This window comes from Lepidochelys kempii, chromosome 2 (genome assembly GCF_965140285.1).
Source record: "Lepidochelys kempii isolate rLepKem1 chromosome 2, rLepKem1.hap1, whole genome shotgun sequence".
In the NCBI taxonomy this organism is placed as follows: Eukaryota; Metazoa; Chordata; order Testudines; family Cheloniidae; genus Lepidochelys; species Lepidochelys kempii.
The window spans coordinates 159,313,080-159,336,783 of record NC_136381.1 but is presented as its reverse complement, the minus strand read 5'-3'; the positions used below and the strand labels follow the sequence as shown (position 1 = coordinate 159,336,783).

The 23,704-nt window shown below is 41.3% G+C and overlaps 1 protein-coding gene across 16 annotated transcripts in view; it reads left to right on the top strand.

Annotated features, from left to right (window-relative positions):
* Positions 1 to 23,704, top strand: part of LOC140907213 (poly(rC)-binding protein 3) — a 712,448-nt gene that overhangs the window by 644,038 nt on the left and 44,706 nt on the right. For 14 of the 16 annotated variants that reach the window (XM_073332635.2, XM_073332633.2, XM_073332634.2 and 11 more), the window contains 5 exons: positions 4,591 to 4,614; positions 4,718 to 4,750; positions 9,002 to 9,118; positions 18,472 to 18,603; positions 22,064 to 22,192. In XM_073332635.2, coding sequence (XP_073188736.1) covers positions 4,591 to 4,614; positions 4,718 to 4,750; positions 9,002 to 9,118; positions 18,472 to 18,603; positions 22,064 to 22,192 — 435 coding nt within the window. Of the gene's footprint in view, positions 1 to 4,590; positions 4,615 to 4,717; positions 4,751 to 5,829; positions 5,896 to 9,001; positions 9,119 to 13,155; positions 13,194 to 18,471; positions 18,604 to 22,063; positions 22,193 to 23,704 lie in introns of those variants that run through there. The other 2 variants (XM_073332630.1, XM_073332631.2) reach the window with 2 other exon arrangements.

Sequence of the window (23,704 nt, the reverse complement as noted above, 5' to 3'; positions counted from 1 at the left end):
GGTTTTTGTTTTAATTTTTCTGTTCCATTAGCAATAGGGTGGCATAGGTAATGCGTTCTGTTTTGTGCTAAGACCCTGTGCCTCTGGATTGCTCATTTGGCATGGAACTCATCCTATATCTAATCCATCATGTGAATTAGGTGTGAAAATAATAGTGTGTGTCTACCTCTTAGCATTAAGTAAACTATCCCTCATTTTTAACATTGATTTTCCTTCTATTGCCCATTGAAATGATGACTAAGTAATTGAAAATTTAAAAAACCACGTATCCGGTATACTTTTCATAGAACAAACCAATGACTGGCAACATTTTCCATTTTCTAGTAACATATGGCTTTATACAGAGTTTGCATTGTGTCATTTTTGTTACATTTATAACTACTTAGACACAGTTTAGGGTACATCAACAGTACGAAATTATTTTGAAATTATTCTATTTGAATTTTCAGAAGCGATTTTATACATTCGGTCTTCTGTGTCCCCATTAAAGCGTGTGAATTTGGCAGAGTGCATCCACAGTACCGAGGCTAGCATTGAATGTTGGAGCGGTGCACTATGGGTAGCTATCCCACAGTTCCCGCAGTCCACGCCGCCCATTGGAATTCTGGGTTAAGCTCCCAGTGCATGATGGGGCAAAAACATTCTCGCGAGTGTTTCTGGGTGTGTGTCGTCAGCCGCTCCTCCCTTTGTGAAAGCTATGGCAGACAATTGTTTTACACCTTTTTGGCATCCAGACACCATACTGCTTTCAGCAGACAGTGCACCACTGCTCTCCTGCTACTATGAATCCACCTCGCATTTCCTCTCGTCTTCCTATGTAATCTCTAGTATCTACTCTTTCCCTTCCTCATTGAACGCTTCCGCTGCCAACTCTGCTCAGCCACCATGAACCGAGCAGCACAGCTTCCTCCGCCAACTCTGCTCTCCCGCTCTTGCTGCGCTACCGAGCTTCTCCATGTTGTCTGTCCTGGGCTCCCGCCTCCGTGAAAGCTACAGAAGACAACCATTTCCCACCTTTTTTCAGCTATCGTGAACTGAACAGCACCTCTTCCGCTGCCACTCTGCTCTCCTACGTTTCATGCCATTTTTCCAGGATTACCCGTGCAGGCACCATAGCTATGGAGCCCGTTCAGATCTCCACTGTAGTTTTGACCGTTGTAAATACCTCACACATTATCCAGCAGTATGTGCAGTACCTGCAAAACTGGGCGAGGAAGCGACGACAGCACGATTACTATACTGATGAGGACATGGACACAGACATTCCTAGAAGCACGGCATGTGGCGATTGGGAGATCCTGGTAGTGTTGGGCCAGGTTCGTGCCGTGGAACGCTGATTCTGGGCCCTGGAAACAAGCACAGACTGGTGGGACCACATAGTGTTGAAGGTATGGGATGATTCCCAGTGGCTGCGAAACTTTCGTATGCATAGGGCCACTTTCATGGAACTTTGTGACTTGCTGTGCCCTGCCCTGAAGCTCAAAGACACCAAAATGAAAGCAGCCCTCACAGTTGAGAAGCGAGTGGCCATAGCCCTGTAGAAGCTTGCAACGCCCGACAGCTACTGGTCATTCGGGAATCAGTTTGGAGTGGGCAAATCTACTGTGGGGGCTGCTGTGCTGCAAGTAGCCAACACAATCATTGACCAGCTGCTATCAAGGGTGGTGACTTTGGGAAATGTGCAGACCATTGTGGATGGCTTTAATGCGTTGGGGTTCCCTAACTGCAGCGGGGCGATAGACAGAACGAATATCCCTATCTTGGCCCTGGAATACTGGGGCAGCCAATACATAAACTGCAAAGGGTACTTTTCCATGATGCTGCAAGCACTGGTGGATCACAAAGGATGTTTCACCGACATCAACGTGGGATGGCCGGAAAAGGTGCATGATGCTCACATCTTCAGGAACTCTGGTCTGATTGAACAGCTGCAGGAAGGGACTTACTTCCCAGACCGGAAAATTACTGTTGGGGATGTTGAAATTCCTATAGTTATCCTCGGGGACCCAGCCTACCCCTTAATGCCATGGCTTATGAAACCGTACACAGGCACCCTGGACAGTAGTAAGGAGCAGTTCAACTGTAGGCTGAGCAAGTGCAGAATGGTGGTAGAATGTGCTTTTGGATGTTTGAAAGCGCGCTGGTGCAGTTTACTGACTTGGTTAGATCTCAGCACAATATTGCTCCACAATATCTGTGAGAGTAAAGGGGAGACATTTATGGTGGGGTGGGAGGTTGAGGCAACTCGCCTGGTGGCCAGTTTCGCACAGCCAGACAAGAGGGCGATTAGAAGAGCGCAGCAGGGTGCGCTTCGTATCAGAGAAGCTTTGAAAGCCGGTTTCATGACTGGCCAGGGTACGGTGTGACAGTTGTGTTTGTTTCTTTTAAAAAAAGAAAAGGAGTACTTGTGGCACCTTAGAAACTAACCAAATAAATTGGTTAGTCTCTAAGGTGCCACAAGTACTCCTTTTCTTTTTGCGAATACAGACTAACACGGCTGTTACTCTGAAACGTTTCTTTTAAAGTTACCCCCCCCATATATATATATATATGAACGAATCAAGTTTGACAAACCAGAAAACCCAATATGAGACCCATTCTCCAAATTAGCTAAAGAACCCTCTGATTTCTATCTGAGCAAAAAAAAAAAAAAAAAAGGCTTCCCTATCAGAATTAAAAATATATGCTGTTTCTGATCTTTATGTGAATTTGGCTTTGCTGGAGAGAGGACTGGTGCTGACAAACTTAGAGCTGTCAATTCATCCCAGAGAAAGAACTTTTTCTTTTGGCTTGCTTATATGGTCCAAAAATATCTGGGAATTTAGGAACTTCATTATTAAATAGATTTTCCTCCTTTTTTCATAGACTATCAGCCTCATACATTCCTGGTCAAGATGGACTACTGGACTGCTAAAAACCTAAATAGTAATTTTTGTGTGTACATAGATATAGATTCATACACTCCTGAAGTCTATATATATGTACAGATTATTAGATATACTAGTGCAAGGTACTTAACACTTAAGCTAACACAATAACAAGCAAAATAACACTTATATAAATATACTAGCATATAGGTCGACTCCACACAACACATAAAATTGTGTTTCCACAGAGCACATAAGAAGCCCATCTGAATACAGTCCAGCACTATATGAGAATGAAGTAGAGTTTCCAGGCAGCTAATAGGAGGAGCAATAAAGAAGAAAACAAAAACAAGGGAGGTACATTTTGAGAATAAGTCTGAGGATTTCCAGGTTCAGCAGCAGTCAGCGTAGAGGCAGACTGGGGTCTTCATGGCCTTGTTCATCAATGTACTTAACTTCAGCATGTACTTAACTTTAAGCATGTGCTTGTGTCCCATCAACATGAATGGGATTTAAGCACATGTTGAAGCAGCTTGCTAAATTGGAACTTCTCCACTCACAGAACATCTGCAGCTGTCCTCAGTGTTGTGGATGTGGTTAGAAGAGCCACAAGCCCTAACTGCTTCATTTTGGATCTGTATACATTATTCATTGGAAAAAAGAACTTCCACAAGGTCACTGCACCAGCCTTGAAATGTGGAGATGAATTTAGTAGCCTTTTGTCATAAAATGAGCCTTTTTCACAGGAAAAAGTAATGGATAGCCATTTCTTAAATCTACTCTGGTGGTTGTGATTCAGAACAAGTCAGGGGAAAGTACTAGCTGCAGATCAGCTCTCCAGATCAGATTAATCATGTCTAACTCTTTTTAACCAGTGGAAGCGGATTTTGGAGACTAACCACAGAATATGAGCTTTTTCCTTGGCTGGTCTCATCTCCAACAGTTGTTTTTCAGTCTTGGATCAAACTTGTGCAACTAGCACAATGCTCATGGTGTTCATTTTATGGTTATTAGCTTCCATTTTGCTTCCCTACTGCTTGTGTGTGCCTAGTTTAAAACACATGGATGTGATCAGAACTCCCATTGCATGTCTGAAGGTTTTTTTCTGGACTTTTTATACGACTCCACGTAGGATTTTAATAACCCGTTAGCCATCCTCAGAGTGTCTAACAGCTGATTAGAAATCACTGGTTTGGGAAGCTGTCACTGGAGGGATTGAGAAGGACGGGCCAGCAGTTGTTTATACAATAACTCCTGATCTCACCATTAATCCACTTCTGTCCATTACTTGCTGAAAAGAGCACAAGTGTCTGCCTTCAAAGAGATCACCATTGAATGTGAAGGCTGTATCTTCCCAATTTTCCCAGAATATTGTTCAGCTCAGTTCTGAATCTCTTATTCCCCAAAATAAGATCTCGGTATTTACAGTGACAGTTTGCTGCATTAGCTCAGGGCTACTTTCGAGGCAGTGGGGCTTCCTTCATGACAGCAGTAAACTCTTGTGTGTCATTTATTTATATTGCAATAGGAGCTCTTAGTTCATTCCTTCTTATAATGCATATTTGTATGGACTAAAAATGTAGCTATTGTGAAATGTGGCTGGTCTGTCCTGCCCACCTTTGTTTTCAGAATGAACTTTATAGTGAAATATTGTTTAATTAACATTTTCTTCTTTTTGTTCTCATAAATATTCACTTACTGTGTTGTTTTTTTCCTGTTCCAGGAGGTTGGGAGCATTATTGGAAAGGTCAGTAATTTACTTTAAGAATTATTTTTTTAATTCATGTCTCAATATCCTATATCAATTGACCACTGCAATAGGGACTAATTTTTCCCCATTTGTTTAACAGAAAGGGGAGACAGTTAAGAAGATGAGGGAGGAGGTAAGAGAGAAACTTTGATGTCTTTATTTCTTTCTGTCAGAGTAGAACTAGATGTGTATGGAATAACAGTGCCACCAGGTGGCTGGAAAGATTAATACCAACTATTTATTATTATATGTGGTGTTGTTTTAATACATAAGCCAAAATTAAACAGTTTTTATTAATATAAGCTTCCCATAAAGCTGTCTCAGGTTTTTTGTCTTCTTTAAAGGAAACTAAAAGTGGATAATTTCTACAGCACTGTGCCTGTAACCCTATTGTCTCAGAGCTTATTTAGTCAGTAGGGTTCTAAGTGTCACAGAAACTCTTAGGGTTCTATTCTCCCACTAACTCACATTCATGGAGTTTGGTTCCAGAGCTGAATTTTCCAAAGGTTAGGATTATGGGTGGGTGTTGAATACAGGGATTTGGATTGACACATTATAGGAGGTGGGGGCCATCCAAAAAGTCTGGCTGTCTCTCAGAGCTGGAGTGGTCCATGTGGTACAGGCTCATCTCTTACCACTCCCTTTGTCAACACTTGGCGATAAGAAGATAAACCTGCAAACTGGAGACATCATACCTGTTGTAAAGATGCAAAAAAGGCACCTTTTCCCCCATTCCTGGAGTTTAGATTTATAAACAAAAAGACAGGTTTCAGAGGAACAGCCGTGTTAGTCTGTATTCGCAAAAAGAAAAGGAGTGCTTGTGGCACCTTAGAGACTAACCAATTTCTGATGAAGTGAGCTGTAGCTCACGAAAGCTCATGCTCAAATAAATTGGTTAGTCTCTAAGGTGCCACAAGTACTGCTTTTCTTTAAACAAAAAGATTAATTCAAAGCTGATATCACATAAATCTCACTCCAAATCAACTCCCTAGGCTTGGCTGCTCATAGGTTTACTTTCCAATCAGCTGATCTGTCCCAGACCCTAAATCTCCTACTTCAGGGCTTCAGCCAGTCACTTGTAGGGGCCAGGAAATGTTTCCCCCTGCTACTTCCCCACTTCCCCCCATGTATTCTTGCTGTTGGGTTTTGTTTGTTTTTCATGGTGTTGTTTTTTGTCTTTGTTGTTGTTTTGTTTTGTTTGTGGCATCAAAGATGGCTACAGCTGGAGCTGGGACACTGCACTGTGTGGACTGAAGCTCTGAGCATTCTTTCTCTCAGGTGCTTGGCTGGCTGGTTCTTGCTCACACATTCAGGGTCTATCTGATCCCATATGCAGGGTTGAGAAGGAATTTTCCCTTCAGTCAGATTGGCAGTGACCTGGGGGAGAGGAGTTGCTCTCCTCTGCAATGTGGAGTCAGATTCTGTGCCAGGATTATCTGGGTATATCTCAGTCAGTTCTCTGCCATTGCAGGGGCCTTGGGTATTAGTGCACGTTGGTCCCTCCTGTTTTCTGCTGTGGCACATAACAGCTTAGTCTCCTGAGAGCTGTAACATATTAGTCTAATTTCAGTTGTTGGTTTTAATGTGCAGGTGCTCAGTGGTATTGGTGGTCTGTGATATACAGGAGGTCAGATTTGATCTGGTGGTCCCTTCTGGCCTTAAATTCTCGGACTCTAGCTACCGGTCCTCAGAGGTCTACCCCACCTTTCTTATACTCAGGATGGAGTCTAAAAAGTCACATCTGCCCCACTGAGTCAGCAGAAACTAACCTGCAGCTCCCTGCAGGGTTCCATTGCCTGTTAAAAGGATGAGGCAATCTACCTTTTTGAAAGTAAAAAATTCAGTTATACAGAGAATGTACCGAGAATTGTTTAATTTAGTTTTAGGGTTTCAGCAGTGCATATTCTGCCAGTTGCTTTGTTAGGCACTTGTAGAAAGTCTCCCTTAAGGAAATTTTAAAACATGCGGTGTAGAAGAATACTCTGATATGCCCTTTCAATACATGCACTGAAGAGTTTCTTTTCAGCCAGACTGATGTCAGAGCTCTCTTTTTGCAGACACAACTTTCACCCATGTGTTGACTCATTAAATACAGGTAACAGGTTTCAGAGTGGTAGCCATGTTAGTCTGTATCAGCAAAAACAACGAGGAGTACTTGTGGAGTAAGGTGCCACAAGTACTCCTTGTTGTTTTTGTAAATACAGGTATTTATTTAGATTTATGAAAGAAGTAAGTGGTGTGTTTCTGATGCTCCAGATGCCCCTGATTTTCATTAAACAAACAATAATCAGTTAATCAAAATGAATTGCTGGTGCTAATCTTATTGTTCCCACCAACAGGCAGCTAGAGCTCCACTCACTCAGATTTGTGCCCACAGGTGAGTGCAAAACTGTGGGCACAGATTTTGTGTGTGCATGTTGAATCTACAAAAGAGAAACCCCCTCTCCCCTGTAACTCTTTTTCTGAAAACTTATTCCCTGGTCCCTGCAATCGAACCTGTTAGGTGTAAAAAAATAATTTGTCTCATTTTTTCACAATATATGGAAATTTTCCTCCTTATGCTCCTGAGGACACTAGAAGCACACCTTCTAATTTTTGGTATTAAGGGGTTGATTTAAAAAAGAATAAGGGCAAAGAGTATCTGGGATAAACATGATATGGAGACATATCATCTTAGTCCTCAAACTCTGAAGTGAATGTTGTATACATAGTAAAAAGGAAATTACATATAATTCCTGTAACTGATCGCTTTCTTTTGTGCTTTCCTTTAAAGAAATAGAACACAATTATTTCTATCTAGGCTTTTCTGGCAGATGTCATGATAGCAAATAACACACCATATTTTGAGGAGTGGCACTTGGGCTGTCTGTGTCATTCTCTAAGCTACCAGCGGCCTGGCACATCCTAACTGATATGTCTCCAGAAAACTACAGTCCAGTGAAATTCCTTTCACTTCATGGATAAGGCTGCCAAAAAATACTGGCATCCCTACTGCTTTCCTTTAGAATGTAACCTCTCCGATTCAATCATTTTGACATGACTGAAAGCCTAACAAGAGTTAAATGATCTTTTGCCATGTGTGATTTTCGGAAAACATTGGATACAATGATGCATAGTGGGACGGTCTTTCACATAAACTGTTCCGACCTTGCTCGCATAAAAAGTACTTTCATTAACGTTAGGCGTATATTCTAAATATTGTCAAGGTGAGTAACCCCTGAACGCACCGATCCTCTGAGCAGCTCTGCATAGGCAGACTCCTGTGCCCACACAGAACCCCACCGAAGCAGAGGAGCTGATTGTAAGATTCCACCCTAAGGAGCTTGTTTTGTGTTTGATAACTGAAGCCAGACACTTTGAACTAGCTTAAAACTAGGCCTCGCCACTGATTAAACACTGATGTATGATTAGTGTGTATCTGGAAATCCCCTCGCCCTTTCCCCCACCAAGGTGGATTCACAACTCTCCAGTCCACCTGTCAGACAAAAGTAGATTAAGTACCGGCAGCCCTTGCCTCTTCACAGACATTTAGAATATACCTGTCAGGAGATTCAGTGACAGGACGATTTTGCCATTAGTACGCCTTGTTGTTATATTTGGTTGCTGTCATGTAGAGAGGCAAAATACACAAAACTGGTTCAATAGCAGTAAGTGCGGGAATAAAAAGAAATTACACAGTCTTGGTCTTTCCTGAACCATCTGGGTCTGATTCTCATTACATTAAGGAGTCTGTGTAATACATTTATACCCACTTTAAGGGGCATCTGTCTCACCAGAGTGATAAAAAGGGGCCATGGTGTAAATGAGAATCAGGTTCCTATTTCCTTCTTGCTGGCTCTTCCTCTTAAAGAGACATGACTGTGTTTCTGCACTGGTATCTTACAGTTACTGCTGGATGATTCTTTAGTAAGTGTGTTCAGTACACATTAATTTACCTAATTTGTATGAGTTTGTACAAAGCGCTCATTAGAATAATTTAGTCTAGGATGTAAATTAAAGACCTATAAAATATGGCCCGTAGTTCTAGTTACCCTGTTTATTCAGAAAACTGGAGCCCCACCTAGACAGACCATTTTCAGGTGAATAGTCTGGATCCAGTCCAGATATGAAATTATTTATTTTTATTTTTAGTTGATGCTTGCTAAATAGAAATTTCAAATGCCCACAATTCTGGTTTTAGTCCTATTCAAGTTTACTCCTGTACGTAGGAAAGAGAGAATGAAAGAATTTATTTTACAGTTGTTACTTTCAATTACTTAGGTGCTGCTCACCAACTGTGGTGAAGAGAGCCATATACGTACCTAGCTAGACAGACAAGTAGAATCCTCCCTATTTTGCATCCCAAAAGAAAACGTACTTTAAAAATATTTGTTCTTGTTGACAGAGTGGTGCTCGAATCAATATTTCAGAAGGTTCCTGTCCAGAAAGAATTGTGACAATAACAGGCCCAACAGATGCAATTTTTAAGGCTTTTTCTATGATTGCATTAAAATTTGAAGAGGTAAGCAAATAAAATACATTTTTCTCTCTTCAAGTTGGAGTACAAATATTGTCTGAATTTTCTCATGTTTGCTTTAATGCTAAATATAATTTGTTTAATGCTCTATTTAATAGCAATGAAAGTGGTTATGTTTTTATAAATGCTTTTGGCAGTAATACTGGAAGAGAAATAATGGGTCAATTTACAAGCTGTTTGATCATTTCTTTTGCTTTTCGTAGACTTTAGGGAAAAGCAATTGCTTCCAGTAATGTGCTCTAATGGTGGAAAAAGTGTCTTGGAAATTTCTGGTCCCATTGTGGATTTGATTTGAAAAGAATAATTGCATAATTTATAACTCGGTTTCAGTGTGAATCAGCTTGATAGTGATGTAAATTTTTTATATCAAAAAGAGTATAGATTTCATTCAACTGGAAGATTTTTTAAAAATTATTAAAAGCAAAATATATCATTGCCAATTACCGTATTTAGACTTCAGATTTTAAAATACAATAAATACACTGAAAATAAATAAGCCAAAATAGAGCTTCTCTAGTGTTAAACGTATGCAGCCATGTACATACACCGCTGGATGACATCAGCTTTCACAGGGCAAGTAGAATTAGACGTGCCCAGTACTGGGGTGGGAAACCTCCATGAAAGACCCCAGGGGGCTGTAGAAAGTGGTGGGTGGTACTAATACACTAAGGGTGCTCTTCTCTCTGCATCAGTGTGATGAACTGAAATACCGCATCATGGTGTTAGAAGGCGCCATCTTTCAGATGAGATGTAAAACTGAGGCCTTGTCACATGTGGTGAATAATATTCTTGTAGCACTTTTCTCAAAAGCAAGGAGGCATTTTAGCTAAACTTCAACCCAGACAATTACATTCTGCCTAAGTTCCCCAGTCAGTTTCAATATACATGTTTGCTTTCTTCACTTCCTCCCCTAAACTACTGGGAACAGCTCCTGCATGCTATTAAATAGTTGCCATATTCCAAGAGAATTATGAAACACTTTGGTATCTTCTATGAGGAAAGGGCTCCATAAGGGCCCTATCCTGGAAAGTGCTGAGGGATACCTACAAGGAGCTAGTCACTCCCAATCCGAGTCCGGCCTCATAACTAAGACATCATTAAATGCTCTGTACCTAACGAAGGGCAAGAAAGTTGAGGTTTCAGCATTTGAGATATTTCATTTATTGACTCTCTTGTATTTTAGGTGATAGGTTTGTATCTTAATGTGGCAGTTCTTAGTCAAAAAGGTCATTTACATTCATTGCAGCTACAGTAGCTGTGCATTATGTTATAAAATACCCACATTTGCTTCAAATGTAATTTGCCACGTTTTGATTTAAAAGCCGGGCTTGAATGACGTCTACATCATGCAACCAGTTCTGTTCGCTGTAATTATTTTGAAAGGTCCCCAGGGATAAAAATGGAATATTGGAGAACTATAACTCTGGGAGGCATAACAAAGTACTTGTTCTCACAAATTGCAAATGAGCTATAGACATATCATGTGCCGCTGTTTTAATACATATCACGCCTTTCTGTTTTACATTTCTTCAGCCATTTATTTGAACCATAAATCAGAATATTGTTTTCTTGCATTTCTCTATAAAATACTTTTATTCTCCCTTTCAGTATTGCTAACAGCATAACTATGGCGTAACAACCCAGAAGTGTGGCTGTACGGGAAGGTATAAATTGCTCGCCAAAGAAAACTCTTTTTCAATGCGCTCTCAGGGCATAAATCCTGTTTAGAGAAAAAGCTGGCAAACTCTAATGCGCCTTAAGAAATGCTGGGTCTGGGTTTGTGTGAAGACCCTTTTTCAGGCTAAAATTATACTTCATGTAGAGTGGGAGAGAAGAGAGAGAAATGAGAGTTGTCCTTGTTAAATGTTTGCTGCTTCAAAGTTTGTAATAATAATTTACATATTTCTGGAAGCCCCAACTAGATATCATGGCTCTATTGCACTAGGTGTTGTCCAGATATTAAGTAAATATACAGTCCGTGTCCCAGTGTGGGTCATCTTCCCAACCCTCTGAGCTGCTGCAGAGTGGCATTTTTGGAATGGGGCAGAACAGGGTATGCACAGGCGTGTGCCATGCTGGTGATTCCACATAGTTAAAAAATTCAGTGGCAGAGCCAGGATCCTGCCCTGGTTGAGGATAGTACAGTAATCCCAGTGTCATTTGGCTGAGGGTGAGCAAATTGAGTCATTCATTTCACCAGTCGCATGAATATTCACCTAGCATAGTTTAAGATTTTTAGTAATATTTTTGTTTAATTGCTATTCAGTCACCCATCTATTCTCTGCTGTTGCATACCATGGCCTTGGAAGGAGAGGTGAGAAGAAACCCTCCCCTCCCCTAGCCTTGAGAAGGGGTATGTGTATAGGGGGCGGGGAGATAGGCATACCACCAGTAGCTGCTTTGGTTTGTTTTTCTTCAATGTATTATGTCAGAAGATGGCCACATGTTCTCATGTGACCTCTCGGCATAAAGAAAATAGCTTTAAAAGGTGTAGACGGTGACATTCAGTTCTTCTCAGAGTACTCTAAGCACTTCCAGTTCTCAGTTTATCAGTGTCAAATCAATGGAAACCGGTGACTCACTGAGGTCTTCCTTTTTCAACTGAGGAACTTTTTTGAAGAAAAAAAAAAAAAGTGTGGTAGCTAACTTCATTTAGTTCATGTGACATCACACGCCCCTTAACACAGAGTGTGGCAGGTTTGACATTGTTACAACCATGTTAGCTATTTGTGTTTGTAGCTAGAGCTCCTCCATAGCGTTAGCCAGCTAAGCCACATTAAAATACAATTTGTCCTGTATACAGTAGAGTTCAAATGTGTTTGCTAACACCTTGGGGGGAGGGGGTGAACCACCTTTCGTCCCAGTCATTTGTACTCTAGTAGCACGTAAGCGCCACAAGAGTGGACCCGACTCTCTTGTGCTAGGCACCGTACAAATCCATAACCGCAGCAACATGGTCCTTGCCACAAAGAACAACTCCATGATCTTCAGCAGGGCTGTACAGGATTTCACCCTGACTGTGTTTTAGATGATCACTGGATAAATGATCATCCCAACCCAAACCTATAGAAAATGAGCATAAGACGTTTCCTGATAAGAGCTAATAACTGTTCACCCTTTTATGGTTTTGAGTAGCTTGTTCTAAATCAGGGGTGGGCAAACTTTTTGGCCCAAGGGCCACATCAGGGTGCAAAACTGTATGGAGGGCTGGTAGGGAAGGCTGTGCCTCCCAAAACAGCCTAGCCCCCGCCCCCTATCTGCCCCTCCCACTTCCCACACCCTGACTGTCCCCCTCAGAACCCCCGACCATCCAACCCCCCCTGCTCCTTGTCCCCTGACTGCCCCCTCCTGGGATCCCCTGCCCCAAACTGCCCCCCCCAGGATTCCACCCCCTATCCAATCCCCCCTGCTCCCTGCCCCTGACTGCCCCGACCTATCCACACCCCTGCCCCGTGACAGGCCCCTTGGACTCCCATGCCCTATCCAATCCCCCCTGTTCCCTGACCCCTGACCACCCCAGAACCTCCATCCCATCCAACCGCCCCCTGGTCCCTGTCCCCTGACGGCCTCCTGGGACCTCCCGCCCCTAACCACCCCTGCTCCCTGTCCCCTGACTGCGCCCCGGATCCCCCTACCCAACCTTTCCACCACCGCATGCGCGCCGCCTCCACCCCCTTACCATGCCGCTCAGAGCGGCAGGAGCTTGCAGCCCCACTGCCTGCGCGGCGGCTTGGCTGAGTGGGAGGGGAAACAGCGGGGGAGGGGCCAGGGGCGAGCCTCGGGGGCCAGGCAGGACGGTCCTGCAGGCCGGAGTTTGCCCATCTCTGTTCTAAATGGAAATCCATCCATCCATCAAGTTGGCTAAAATCATTCATAAGTCGTTACCCTCTGGAGCAAGGCAGTCCTTTTCCTTAATGCCCAGAGCCTCACCCACGGATGCTTTTGGGCAGAATAAACTATGATAACATTTTTTTGTCTTTGTACTATCCGTCCGTCACTAAGTTCTGTGGATTGCTTCTGACACAGTGAGGTGCACTGGTGGTTGAACAAAATGCTCTTGGTAAGTGAATACCAGCTCAATGCTGTTTTTTTTGCTTTCAAGATAAAGTTATGTGAAATCTTCATTTCAACACCACAGGTACCTAACTGGGGAGAAACACATCCCGGGAGGACATGAGAGCCCTCAAACAACCCCGCCTTTCTAATACCAGCAAATAATCAAAACATATAATAATCAACATAAAACATAAACTAATCAAAACCTAGTGTAAGGAAGCCAGGCCTAAAAGAGATTTTTCTGCACTGGTATTGTTTCCTGCCTTTTACCAAAAAGCTTTAACAATCTCTCAGGGCAACAGGCATGTTATTTTCTAGCAGGTTGCTAATGAATTCATATGCTTGCTAGACAAGCCCAGTTTGGATCACCCTGATGATTAAAATAGGCACTTTTATCTAGAGGGAAACCAGGCCTATGAAAAATGGCAAAACTCAACATCGATTGTAGACGTTGCAGCTGGCAAAGACATCTTAGATCACCAAATCTGTCTTCCCTTGCAAATGCATGGGATTATCTCCTGCTATAGTAATTAGCAGGTAGAGCTCCGTGCATAATGCCGAGAAACATTCCCAAAATGTGTTTGAAAAATGTTGTGAAAATCCATATTTATTTGCAAATATTCACAAAATACTTGCTCGGCTGCATTAGATGGGTAAAAATGGGGGGGGGGGAGGAAGAGTTAATCAGATAATTATCTGATCAGCTTTCGTATCAAGTATGAAACCAATACTACACAGATACTAAATTGTCATAGACCAGCTGAGGATCTGCCCAATAGTCTCATGGCTGTTTGCTGAGCACTGAGCTAGAATGGTTCTACGTATGGCAGATTTACTGCACAGCTAGCCAGGGTGTGAATCTACCATGCAGCAGCTTGCCCTGCAGTAATGTTGCACATGGGCACCACATGACTTGGAATGCAGCTTAGCGTGCAATATGCCAGCCACGCTCTGAGACTTTCAGTGTGCTGTGGCAGTGTCCCTGTGGGACGGTACTGCACAGCAAGCTGGTGCTATAGATTCATATCCTGGCTTGCCATGCAGTAGCCCTTACTCTCAGACACTTTGCTGGCTACTGATGGGAGGGATGCTTCAGTGGTTAGGCAGGTAACCTGGTATTTAGGAGATCCAGGTAGAGGTGCCGACTTTGTGATTTGCGGGGGGGGTGCTTGACCCCCGCTCCGCCCCAGACCCCACCCCCGCTCCACCCCTTCCCCCAAGCACCCACCCCGTCTCTTCCCGGCCCAATCAACCCCCTCCCTCAAGCGCGCCCTGCCCCCGCTCCTCCCCCTCCATCCCAGCGCCTCCTGCACCCCGCTGAACAGCTGATTGCGGTGGGGGGAAGAGCTGATCATGGGGCTGAGGTGCTGAGCACCCACTATTTTATTTCCAGCCCCGGAGCACCCACGGAGTCGGCACCTATGGATCCAGGTACAATTCCCTGTTCTGCCATAGACTTCCTGTACAACTGGGGCAAGTCACGTAGTGTGTCTGTGCCTTAGTTCCCCATCTGTAAAATGGGGATGATAGCACTTCCTGCCCCCCCAGGGGCATTGTGAAGGTAAATATATTACGGATTGTGGGGTCCTCAAATACTACAATACTATAACACTAAAACTTCAGTTAGCTGGCTGGGGAGTCAGGGGGGCTCGCCACACTTCCATAGCTCTTTTGGGCCAGATTCTGCATAGGTGGGAGGCCTCCTCAGCAGAGGCACTACAGTTCCCCCCGTTTCCTCCCTTTCCCCCTCCCCACAACACCAGACATGAGCTGAGACTAGGCAGCCGGGAAGCTGGCTCTGCCCATCAGTGTGCCAGGCATCGCGGTCACAATCAGCTTCCAAGGCTGCTCCTGGCCCAGCACAGCTATGTACTGCCTCATATACAAATCTGTTGGCAAAGCCCCACTTGGCTCCTAATGAACGTTAGCTGTGTAGGAAAGATAGGGATGCGCACATATTTTTGTTACATCAACAGGAACATTTTATCACGGCTGTCTAGTTTTAAAACTCACTTTCCAAAACCTAAACAGAATGAAAACATTGCATGTAGCTGCCCAATATTGTCTATTAACAGAGCAACTTGGAAATATCGCTAAATGTTGGCTGAATTTTTTTCCATATGCTAAGAAAATATTTTACTCGCTGCAGAATAAAGCAATCACAGGTCTACATTACTGTATAGAACAGAATAGAAGCCAAGTATTCATTTGCCAGCATTTCTTTAATGAAGTTGTTATAAAACTAATCCACTCTAAACCACTCATGAATATGGCATTATAATTTAATGTTAGAAATTTTCTTTTTATGGCTACATGTAAATTAAGTGGTGACTTTCTAAGAATGCTTAGAACAAAATATATTACTACACAAAGAATAGCTCCCAAAGTTCACCATAATAATGCAAAGTTATGGAGTAAAGTACTTAAAACTTAGGCCCTGATTCTGCAAGCGCTTACATGAATGCTTAATTTTATTCATGGGAGCAGTCTTCTTGGCCAGCAGTGCTGCTCATGTGCATAAATTAAGCACAGGTGTGTTTGTAGGACCAAGGTCTTGGGGGGAAATGATCAAAATAAGGATCGGTGTTTAAAAAAAGAAAAAGTGGAATGAAGAGTTAGAATTGTGAATACAAAATGTTGTTACTTTAAAATCTGACCTTGTCAATTTGTACTTTATATACCTGAGACAACCGGGAAAATAAAGTATATAAGGAATTTATTGGTGGCACAGATAGCATCACCTATATTTAATGTTGTCTGACACTTTCCATTATAACATCCTGTTTTCAGTTGCTTATTACTCTGCCAAACTTAAACAATGTAGACTGAAATTTTCCAGCTGGGTGTCTGCCTAAGACTGCATTTTTCTGAGGAAGTTTCATCTAAGTTTAGCAACTAAATTTGGTGAAGATTCCATCTGCACTGAGCATGCTTTATCCACACAAAGTGATTGCTCATGTTCCAGTCCCGGATTGATTAGGAATTTCCTGCACTTGTTGCTCCTGGCTGCGAGGTGCTGCTGCAGTTCCAGGCATCAGGAGTGAGAGGAATTCCACACATAGTCTTCCATGTTTTTTTCCCCAGGATGCAAGGAAATATTCAATCTTGGAAAGACGTGATATGTTGTTGTTTATAGAGCCAGACTGGCTGCCAATGAGCCAGGCAGATAACATGGCAAGAAACCAGGAAAATTTTGAAACCTGCCTGAACCATGAGAACCCTGCCTGATGTCCACTGGAATATTGTTGAAACTGACATATTCCTGCAGATTGTTGACAAATTGACATTTTCCCATGGAAAAAAATGTTCGCTTGGAAATTTTCTGACCTGCTCTAACCAGGAGCCAGTAATTCCTGAGTGCTGGCCCTTTTCTGACATCCTTGTGGCTTTGGGCATCTCTATGCTCCTCTCTTTGCAGTTTTTCCTTTTTTAAAAAACGGTGAGGTTAATACACAGAGCGGGTGCTGTGGCCATAAATTAATTGTTTATGAAGTTTGAAGTTGCTGAATATTATTAATGTATTAGTCCCAGATCAAATGGTAGAAATTGCTTATTCAAAATGTGAGAGAGCTTGGCAATCTTTTGTGACATAGGGCTTGCCTGTCTTTGAAGTGAAAGGCATGTTATATATCTGTGGCATACCACCAGCTAACAGCAACTTGGCAAAATTTGATGGCATCCCACTTCTAAAAACCTAGTTGTGGCTTGCATTTGTACAGCACCTTACACGATGGGGTCGTGGTCCATGTCTAGGCTCCTAGACACTGTGGTAATACAAATTTGTATTCATGTACAAAAGAATATGTATATATATTACACTGTATGTGTTTCAGATGCATGCATGCCACAACTTGCTGTAACCTGTATTGCTTTGTTTTGGATTGTAACCTCTTGCTGACAGTAAATATGACATGATGCAGCGTCAATGAGGGAAATCGCCTAAGAATTAACCTGTGGCAGGCAGCCATGCCTCATTGTGCTGGGAGTCTGTCAGCTTTTTTTAAGCAAAACAGGGTCAGGCTGGGCCAACACTTAGATGGAAAACCTCTAATGTAAGAAATACCAAAGTACTCCTGGTCATTAGGATAGCACTTTTCATTACTGTACTAACGTACCAACATAGCATCAGGCAGCACTGTACTCCTTGAGGTCCTCTCTTTTGCGTGAGAGGTGGAACCAAGGTCCTGATCGCTCATGGTCATTAAAGATCTCATGGCATTTTCATGAGATTAGAAGTGTCAATCCTGATGGTTTGGGACAAATTATATTTTGGGTAATTACAGTAACTCTGTCAACCTAAATTCTCCCTCAATTAGTTACGATATTTTCCTTTCCTCTAGGTCCTAAGCTCCTGTGTGCTGTTAAACAGCTGCTGTACTCCATCTCAGAGATGGGCAAAGTTACCTTAACCTATGTCAAAGCGCTGGTGTGCCTTAATTAGTTAATGTTGACAAAAGTATGTTGCAATGCTCTTATGAAAGATGCTATAGAATTGCACGGTAGTGTTTGTGGCTTTTTATTTCCAACGACATCTAGGATTCTGGAATGCTCTCAGCTGTAGCACATTCTATAGTGGGAAGATAAGCATTATAATTTCATTTGTAATAAAAATATTACATCAGGGGATTCCGTTTTGTGCTTGCAAAGGAGAATTTGAATAAGCAAAGCACATTTAACACAAATCTGAGGCTAGCAACCGGCAGAACTCTAAAATGCTCACTGAAGGGTACAGTAGAATCTCACTGATCAGATGAGATGAGATGAACAGGTGGTTGCTGCTGTGTATGCAATTCCCACAGCCATATCTGCATACTTGGATTACATAGCTATGACACAAAAGAGTTTAGGAAAAGTTAAGCAGTGTTGAGAATGCTTTGAGATCTGCAGGAAAATTAAATATGGGAAACTTCAAAATATTTATCAAAATAATAGTCCTTGCTCTCCCATGTCTGTTGACTAATGTTGTTTATTGTTTCTCCGTTGTTTCCTTTGTATTAAAAGTGCTAACAAATATAATGTGATTTGTTAGCTGATCAGAGACTGTCTTTGTGCCTACATATTTCAGCACTTGGAATCAACAGTTCCATTGCCATGATGTCATCATGCAGTTCATGCTTCCGGGGTGCCACCAGCAGAGCTGGCTGCTTTATGTGCTACAAAAACATGATTAGCTTCCATTTTACCAATTCTCCGAGAACAGCTTGAGTATTTACTTTGATCCTCTTAAGTGCTAAGAGGAATGACAAATCCTCAACTAATTCTTACTGACATTGTTATTACAGGACATAAATGCTTCAATGACAAACAGCACGGTGACAAGCAAACCACCTGTGACACTGCGACTTGTAGTCCCTGCAAGTCAGTGTGGATCCCTTATAGGAAAAGGGGGTTCCAAAATCAAAGAAATCAGGGAGGTAAGTTCTAGGATTCCAACAGGGGATGCTAGGTAACTTTATGTAGCTAAATGTCCTAATATGTCCATTTAAAGAGTATGGCTTACAGCATCCTGCCACCATAGCTGGTTCATTGCATTAATGTAAATATTTTGTGAATGGAATGCTAAGCTAAATCAGCTGTGAAAGGTGTCAAAAACATCTGTAGACTCATGAAATCTGAGCATCTACAGTGGCATAACCAGTTTTAGAAGCAATTTGTCTTTCCATGTCGCAACCCTTCAGAAAGTAACTCCGACCTTCAAGATCTTTAGTGCACAGCTGGCATTCGGATACACATTTGAGAAGAGGAAAAAGCAAGATGCCACGTAGCAAAGGAACAGTTTAACACAGAATTGTTTCTTCAACTTTTAAAAAAATCCATAAATACCTCAAATAATCTAGGGCTTAAGTACTGCTAAGCCTTTTCTAATCTGAGCGTTTCAAATTACAGCCTCTGTAGCCAGAAAAAGCCAAGTAATTTAAAGGGACACTGTCCAAGTTAGTAGGCATAATATTTAACTTACCTTGATTTGTCAAATTGGTTTTCTAACTGTATTCCATACTCCCTTTACTCCCCATCCTGCCTCCAATATTATGGCTTCACAGGTGGCCTAATTTCACATATACTGATCCTGAGAAACTCATATAGAATTTTTTAATCCAAGCTATTTCTTAGGACATCCACTCCACCCCAAAATCCACTGAGGCCATAACCTCTCTGAAGCAGCTCTGTAACAGAGGGTCTGTGGGTTTTATTGTTGTTTTGCTTTTGTTTTGAGACCTCTCCTGGACTTTGCTTTTGGAGCTGCAGGCAGTTGGGGGGGCATGGAACTATGTGAAGAGAAACTCCGCAAGAAGATCCTCATGGAAATATGTTCCCCCTTGCAGCCTCCAACCCTCCTCTGGGTTTTAGTGGGAGGAGGAGTGATCTGGCATTAAGTGTGTGGGCTCAGAAATTAATAATTATAGCAAAAAATGTTATTGATAACTATATCTTATGATCTATCCATGATGAGAAGTGCTTCTTAACTTCTTAACATTCAGACTGCAGAGCTAAGCCAAATGGGTACAAGTTTATATTTATTTGTTTGTTTGATTAGATAGATTTCAGCCACAATAAAAAATGCCCATACAAAAGGTACTAAGCACCTGAACAATTGATTAAATCTACAGCAACATAATAATGACCACTCAGCAACATTAAGTACTCATGTACAGGAAATACATCACATAATCATGTCTAGATAACAGATACATTTGAGTTTTCCTTTCGATTAAATCTTATCAGATAGACAGTGTTTGGATTACTTTTTAATATTAAATTTACAATGCCAATTACCAATTTTCCTCTAGTCACAAACTGCCAAGATATTTTTAGATCAATTACCAATTTTATAAACCTAATACATCAACAAAATGTATGCTATCGTGACAAAACTTTTGCAGAATTTTTTGAAAGTCAGTCAAACAATTAATAATCAGATATATTCTAGGGGTATTTTGTACCTACTTTTGAACAGAACTTTTTGAAAAATGGCATGTTCATCCTATGGAAAATTCCAATGTTTCAATGTTTGTTTTTGTCCTGAAATGGGGACAAAGTGTAGAAATATGCAATATTTTCACAAAAGGAAAGGTTCAAAAAAATTCAGTTTGGAAATATTGAACCAAAAACATTTGACATTTTTGATCAAAATGTTGAGTTGAAATTAAATGTTTTGTTTTGTTTTGCATTTTCCTGTCAAAAAAATTCATTGAAATTTCTTTTTTATGAAAGGTTTAGATGAAATCACATAGTTGGCAAATGTCTTTGATTGAAAAGTTGTGACCAGCTCTAGTTCTGAATATGTTTATTTAGATTAGTGTAACAATAAGTAGGGAAGTGGTCAAAAGTAGAAAGAGCAGTCAGGTGCCCAAATCCCTTGGCTGTCCCCTGAATTCCTTCATTTGTTACCAAATTTGATTATTGCCCAAATTGTGCAACCACAGTTGATTCTGGGGGTGATTCTTATTTCTGGGGGAAATTCAACACTTTTGGCCCCCTATTGTAAGGTATTAGGTCAAAAGAACAGTGTGAACTAACTCCCTCTCCCTTTCTGTAAACCTAAAGATAATGGCAAAGTTTTGCTCTCAGTTTCACACATGCCATCCCACTATAGGCAAAGAGTTGTAAAGATTAGCAATTTGAGTGATTGAATGGCACAGCTGTAACTGAGACGCAGTATTTGACCCAGAGTATTTTGTACAAGGCCTGCTGGTACTCTGAAAACTCTGATGCATTCTAATCTCATCATCACGCAACACATTGAGCAGCAGCAGTATGACAGATGTTCTTTTATACTCAATTCTGTACCCAGCAGCAACATGTTGTCTGCCTCAGTATTTTCAAGACCTGATTTTAAAAAAAAGAAGAGGCACAATGACATGAAAGATTGATCAAATTATGGTGACATTCCAAAGCATATTAGAGAGACCCATAATGGATATTCTGAGTTTAAACAGCACTAGTGAACAGAAGATGTAATCAGTAATTTAATCAGTCTCTGGAAAAAGAGTAAGATGTGTTGTGTATGGCCAACAGCAAACTAAATTAACTCCTTACTGACTGACACAAAATCAATGCAAGGCAAAAACATTTGTATCCACAAGTCAGAAATAGATTGTGTGTATAATGTATGAAAATACTAATTCAATAGAAATAGTTTTTGTTATTTTTTTCCCATCAATTGAAAAAGGCTTACAAGATTTTTGCTGGGTTATACCAAGAATGATTTTGGCCTCAAGTCTTTTTTTTTTTTTTTTTTTTTTTAAACTAAGAACCATTACTGTCAAGATTAAGGAGGGGAAAAAACCACTGGCTCATTACATGGTTAGGTTCATTAGTGAACTAGAAACTGATGATGTGCATATGTTTAATCAACACTAATAATAATTTAGAAGTGCACCTGTATTGCTCTGCATCACTGAGATATTCCAGAGTATAAAGCAACCCCAATTTTCATTCAGTAAAATGACCGCAGTCATCAGTTCGTTAAGGAATCACCCATCCATGATTGGAATTCATTTGGGAGGCTGAAGCTCTTCAGACAGTTATTTTTTTAATGATCATCTTAATGATTGTGAAAGTCCTTAGTGGAAAAATCCACTGTATCTGCAGTACTCTCTGTTTCAGGAAGATGGGAGACTTCCCAATGTATTCATTTAACAACCATTGATAACTACACTTTCTACCATTGAGAATGCTTGCAAACTTGACTTCCGTATGCAAATCTACACTCGGCAGTTTTATATATATACAGCATAAAGCTAGCAGAGAACAGGCACGTTTTAGATATCTCTGTGCTTTATCAGATTATTTGTTATTGGTGAATAAATGGCTTCTAATGTGCAGCTGTATTTTGACAACACTAATGTTTGTTTCGTTTGTTTTTTTCTTAAGTCCACAGGGGCCCAGGTACAAGTAGCAGGGGATATGTTGCCAAATTCAACAGAACGTGCTGTAACTATATCGGGCACTCCGGATGCCATTATTCAGTGTGTAAAACAAATCTGTGTGGTCATGCTAGAGGTAAGAGAGCACTTAAAAACGTTGAGGTTCATACTGATAATGTTCAGAAATTATATTAATTTCCTCCAAATCCCCCCACTCTCTCTCAAGCCCTGATCCTATAAGAAGCTGATCTCCCCCAACTCCCAGTGATTTCAAGACTAGTTGTCAACGCTTCTGGTTTTAGACTGCACAGTGCCTCACTGATCAAACCATTAGAGCAGGATCTACTTACCATGAATACAACCCTTCGACACTGATTGTCATTAAAAAGTCAACAGCTAGTGGAAAACCACAAGTCCCACCCCAAATCAGGATAAAAAGTAGAAACCTCAGTATTTTCCATGAAACAGAATACCCTGTAACACTTCATGCTGACATTATTGAAATATTTGGTTTTGATATGGTTGAAACATTTCAATAAGGTCATCGTTTTGTTTCTATAATGTCAAAATGTTTCATTTTTAATTTGTCGCTTTGATTATATTATATTGCTATCATCTGCTTTTTTAATATAGTATAATATAACTTTATCAAAACAAAATGTTCTGGCCTTATTGAAGCCAAATGCATCAATAAGGTCTAAATGAAATATTTTAACCTCACCAAAATGAAACGTTTTAATAATTTATTGTTGAAAATGTTGACAAAATTAATACATTTCCTCCAAAACATTTCAATGTTGTTGAATTGACATTTTCCAGTGGAAAAACATTCTGTCAAAAAAAATGTTCCATTACTTCTAATCCAGTGGTTCTCAAAACCAGTGTGCCACTTGTTCAGGGAAAGCCCCTGAGGGCCGGACCAGTTTGTTTACCTGCCGCGTCCGCAGGTTCAGCCGATTGCAGCTCCCACTGGCCGCCATTCGCCACTCCAGGCCAATGGGGGCTGCGGGAATGGCAGCAAGCATGTCCCTTGGCCCACGCCGTTTCCCGCAGCCCCCATTGGCCTGGAGCGGCGAACCGCAGCCAGTGAAAGCCGCAATCGGCCGAACCTGCGGACGTGGCAGGTAAACAAACCGGTCCGGCCCGCCAGGGGCTTTCCCTGAACAAGCGGCGGACCAGCTTTGAGAACCACTGATCTAGTCAAAAATTACCACGCTATGATGCCTGACATCCAACAGTTATTCTTTATTCTAAATATAGTAGGATGTGTGGCATCTCTGATACTACAATCTGATCACTCTTGTCTGGTTAGTAGCAACCACTCCACATCAAAAGAGAATGCAACCTAATAAATATCAATGTTATAAACTATTATTATTGTAAGGACCAAAGTTTGTCTTGCAGATAAGGGGCTCTTGCTTCAGTTGGCATTAGATATGCATAAAAATGTAGCAAAACAGAAAGACCAAAACTGGTTTTCAGTATTTTCTATTAGCCACAGAGAGCTTGGCATGACTTTGTGAAGAATTGATAAACTGTTGGAATATAAAAAATCCATTTCTCTGTGTGTAGAATTTAGAATATAATTTAAAGGGCGTGATTTTGAAAAGGGCTTAATTCTGTCCTTTCACTTCCCATTTTGTTCTCA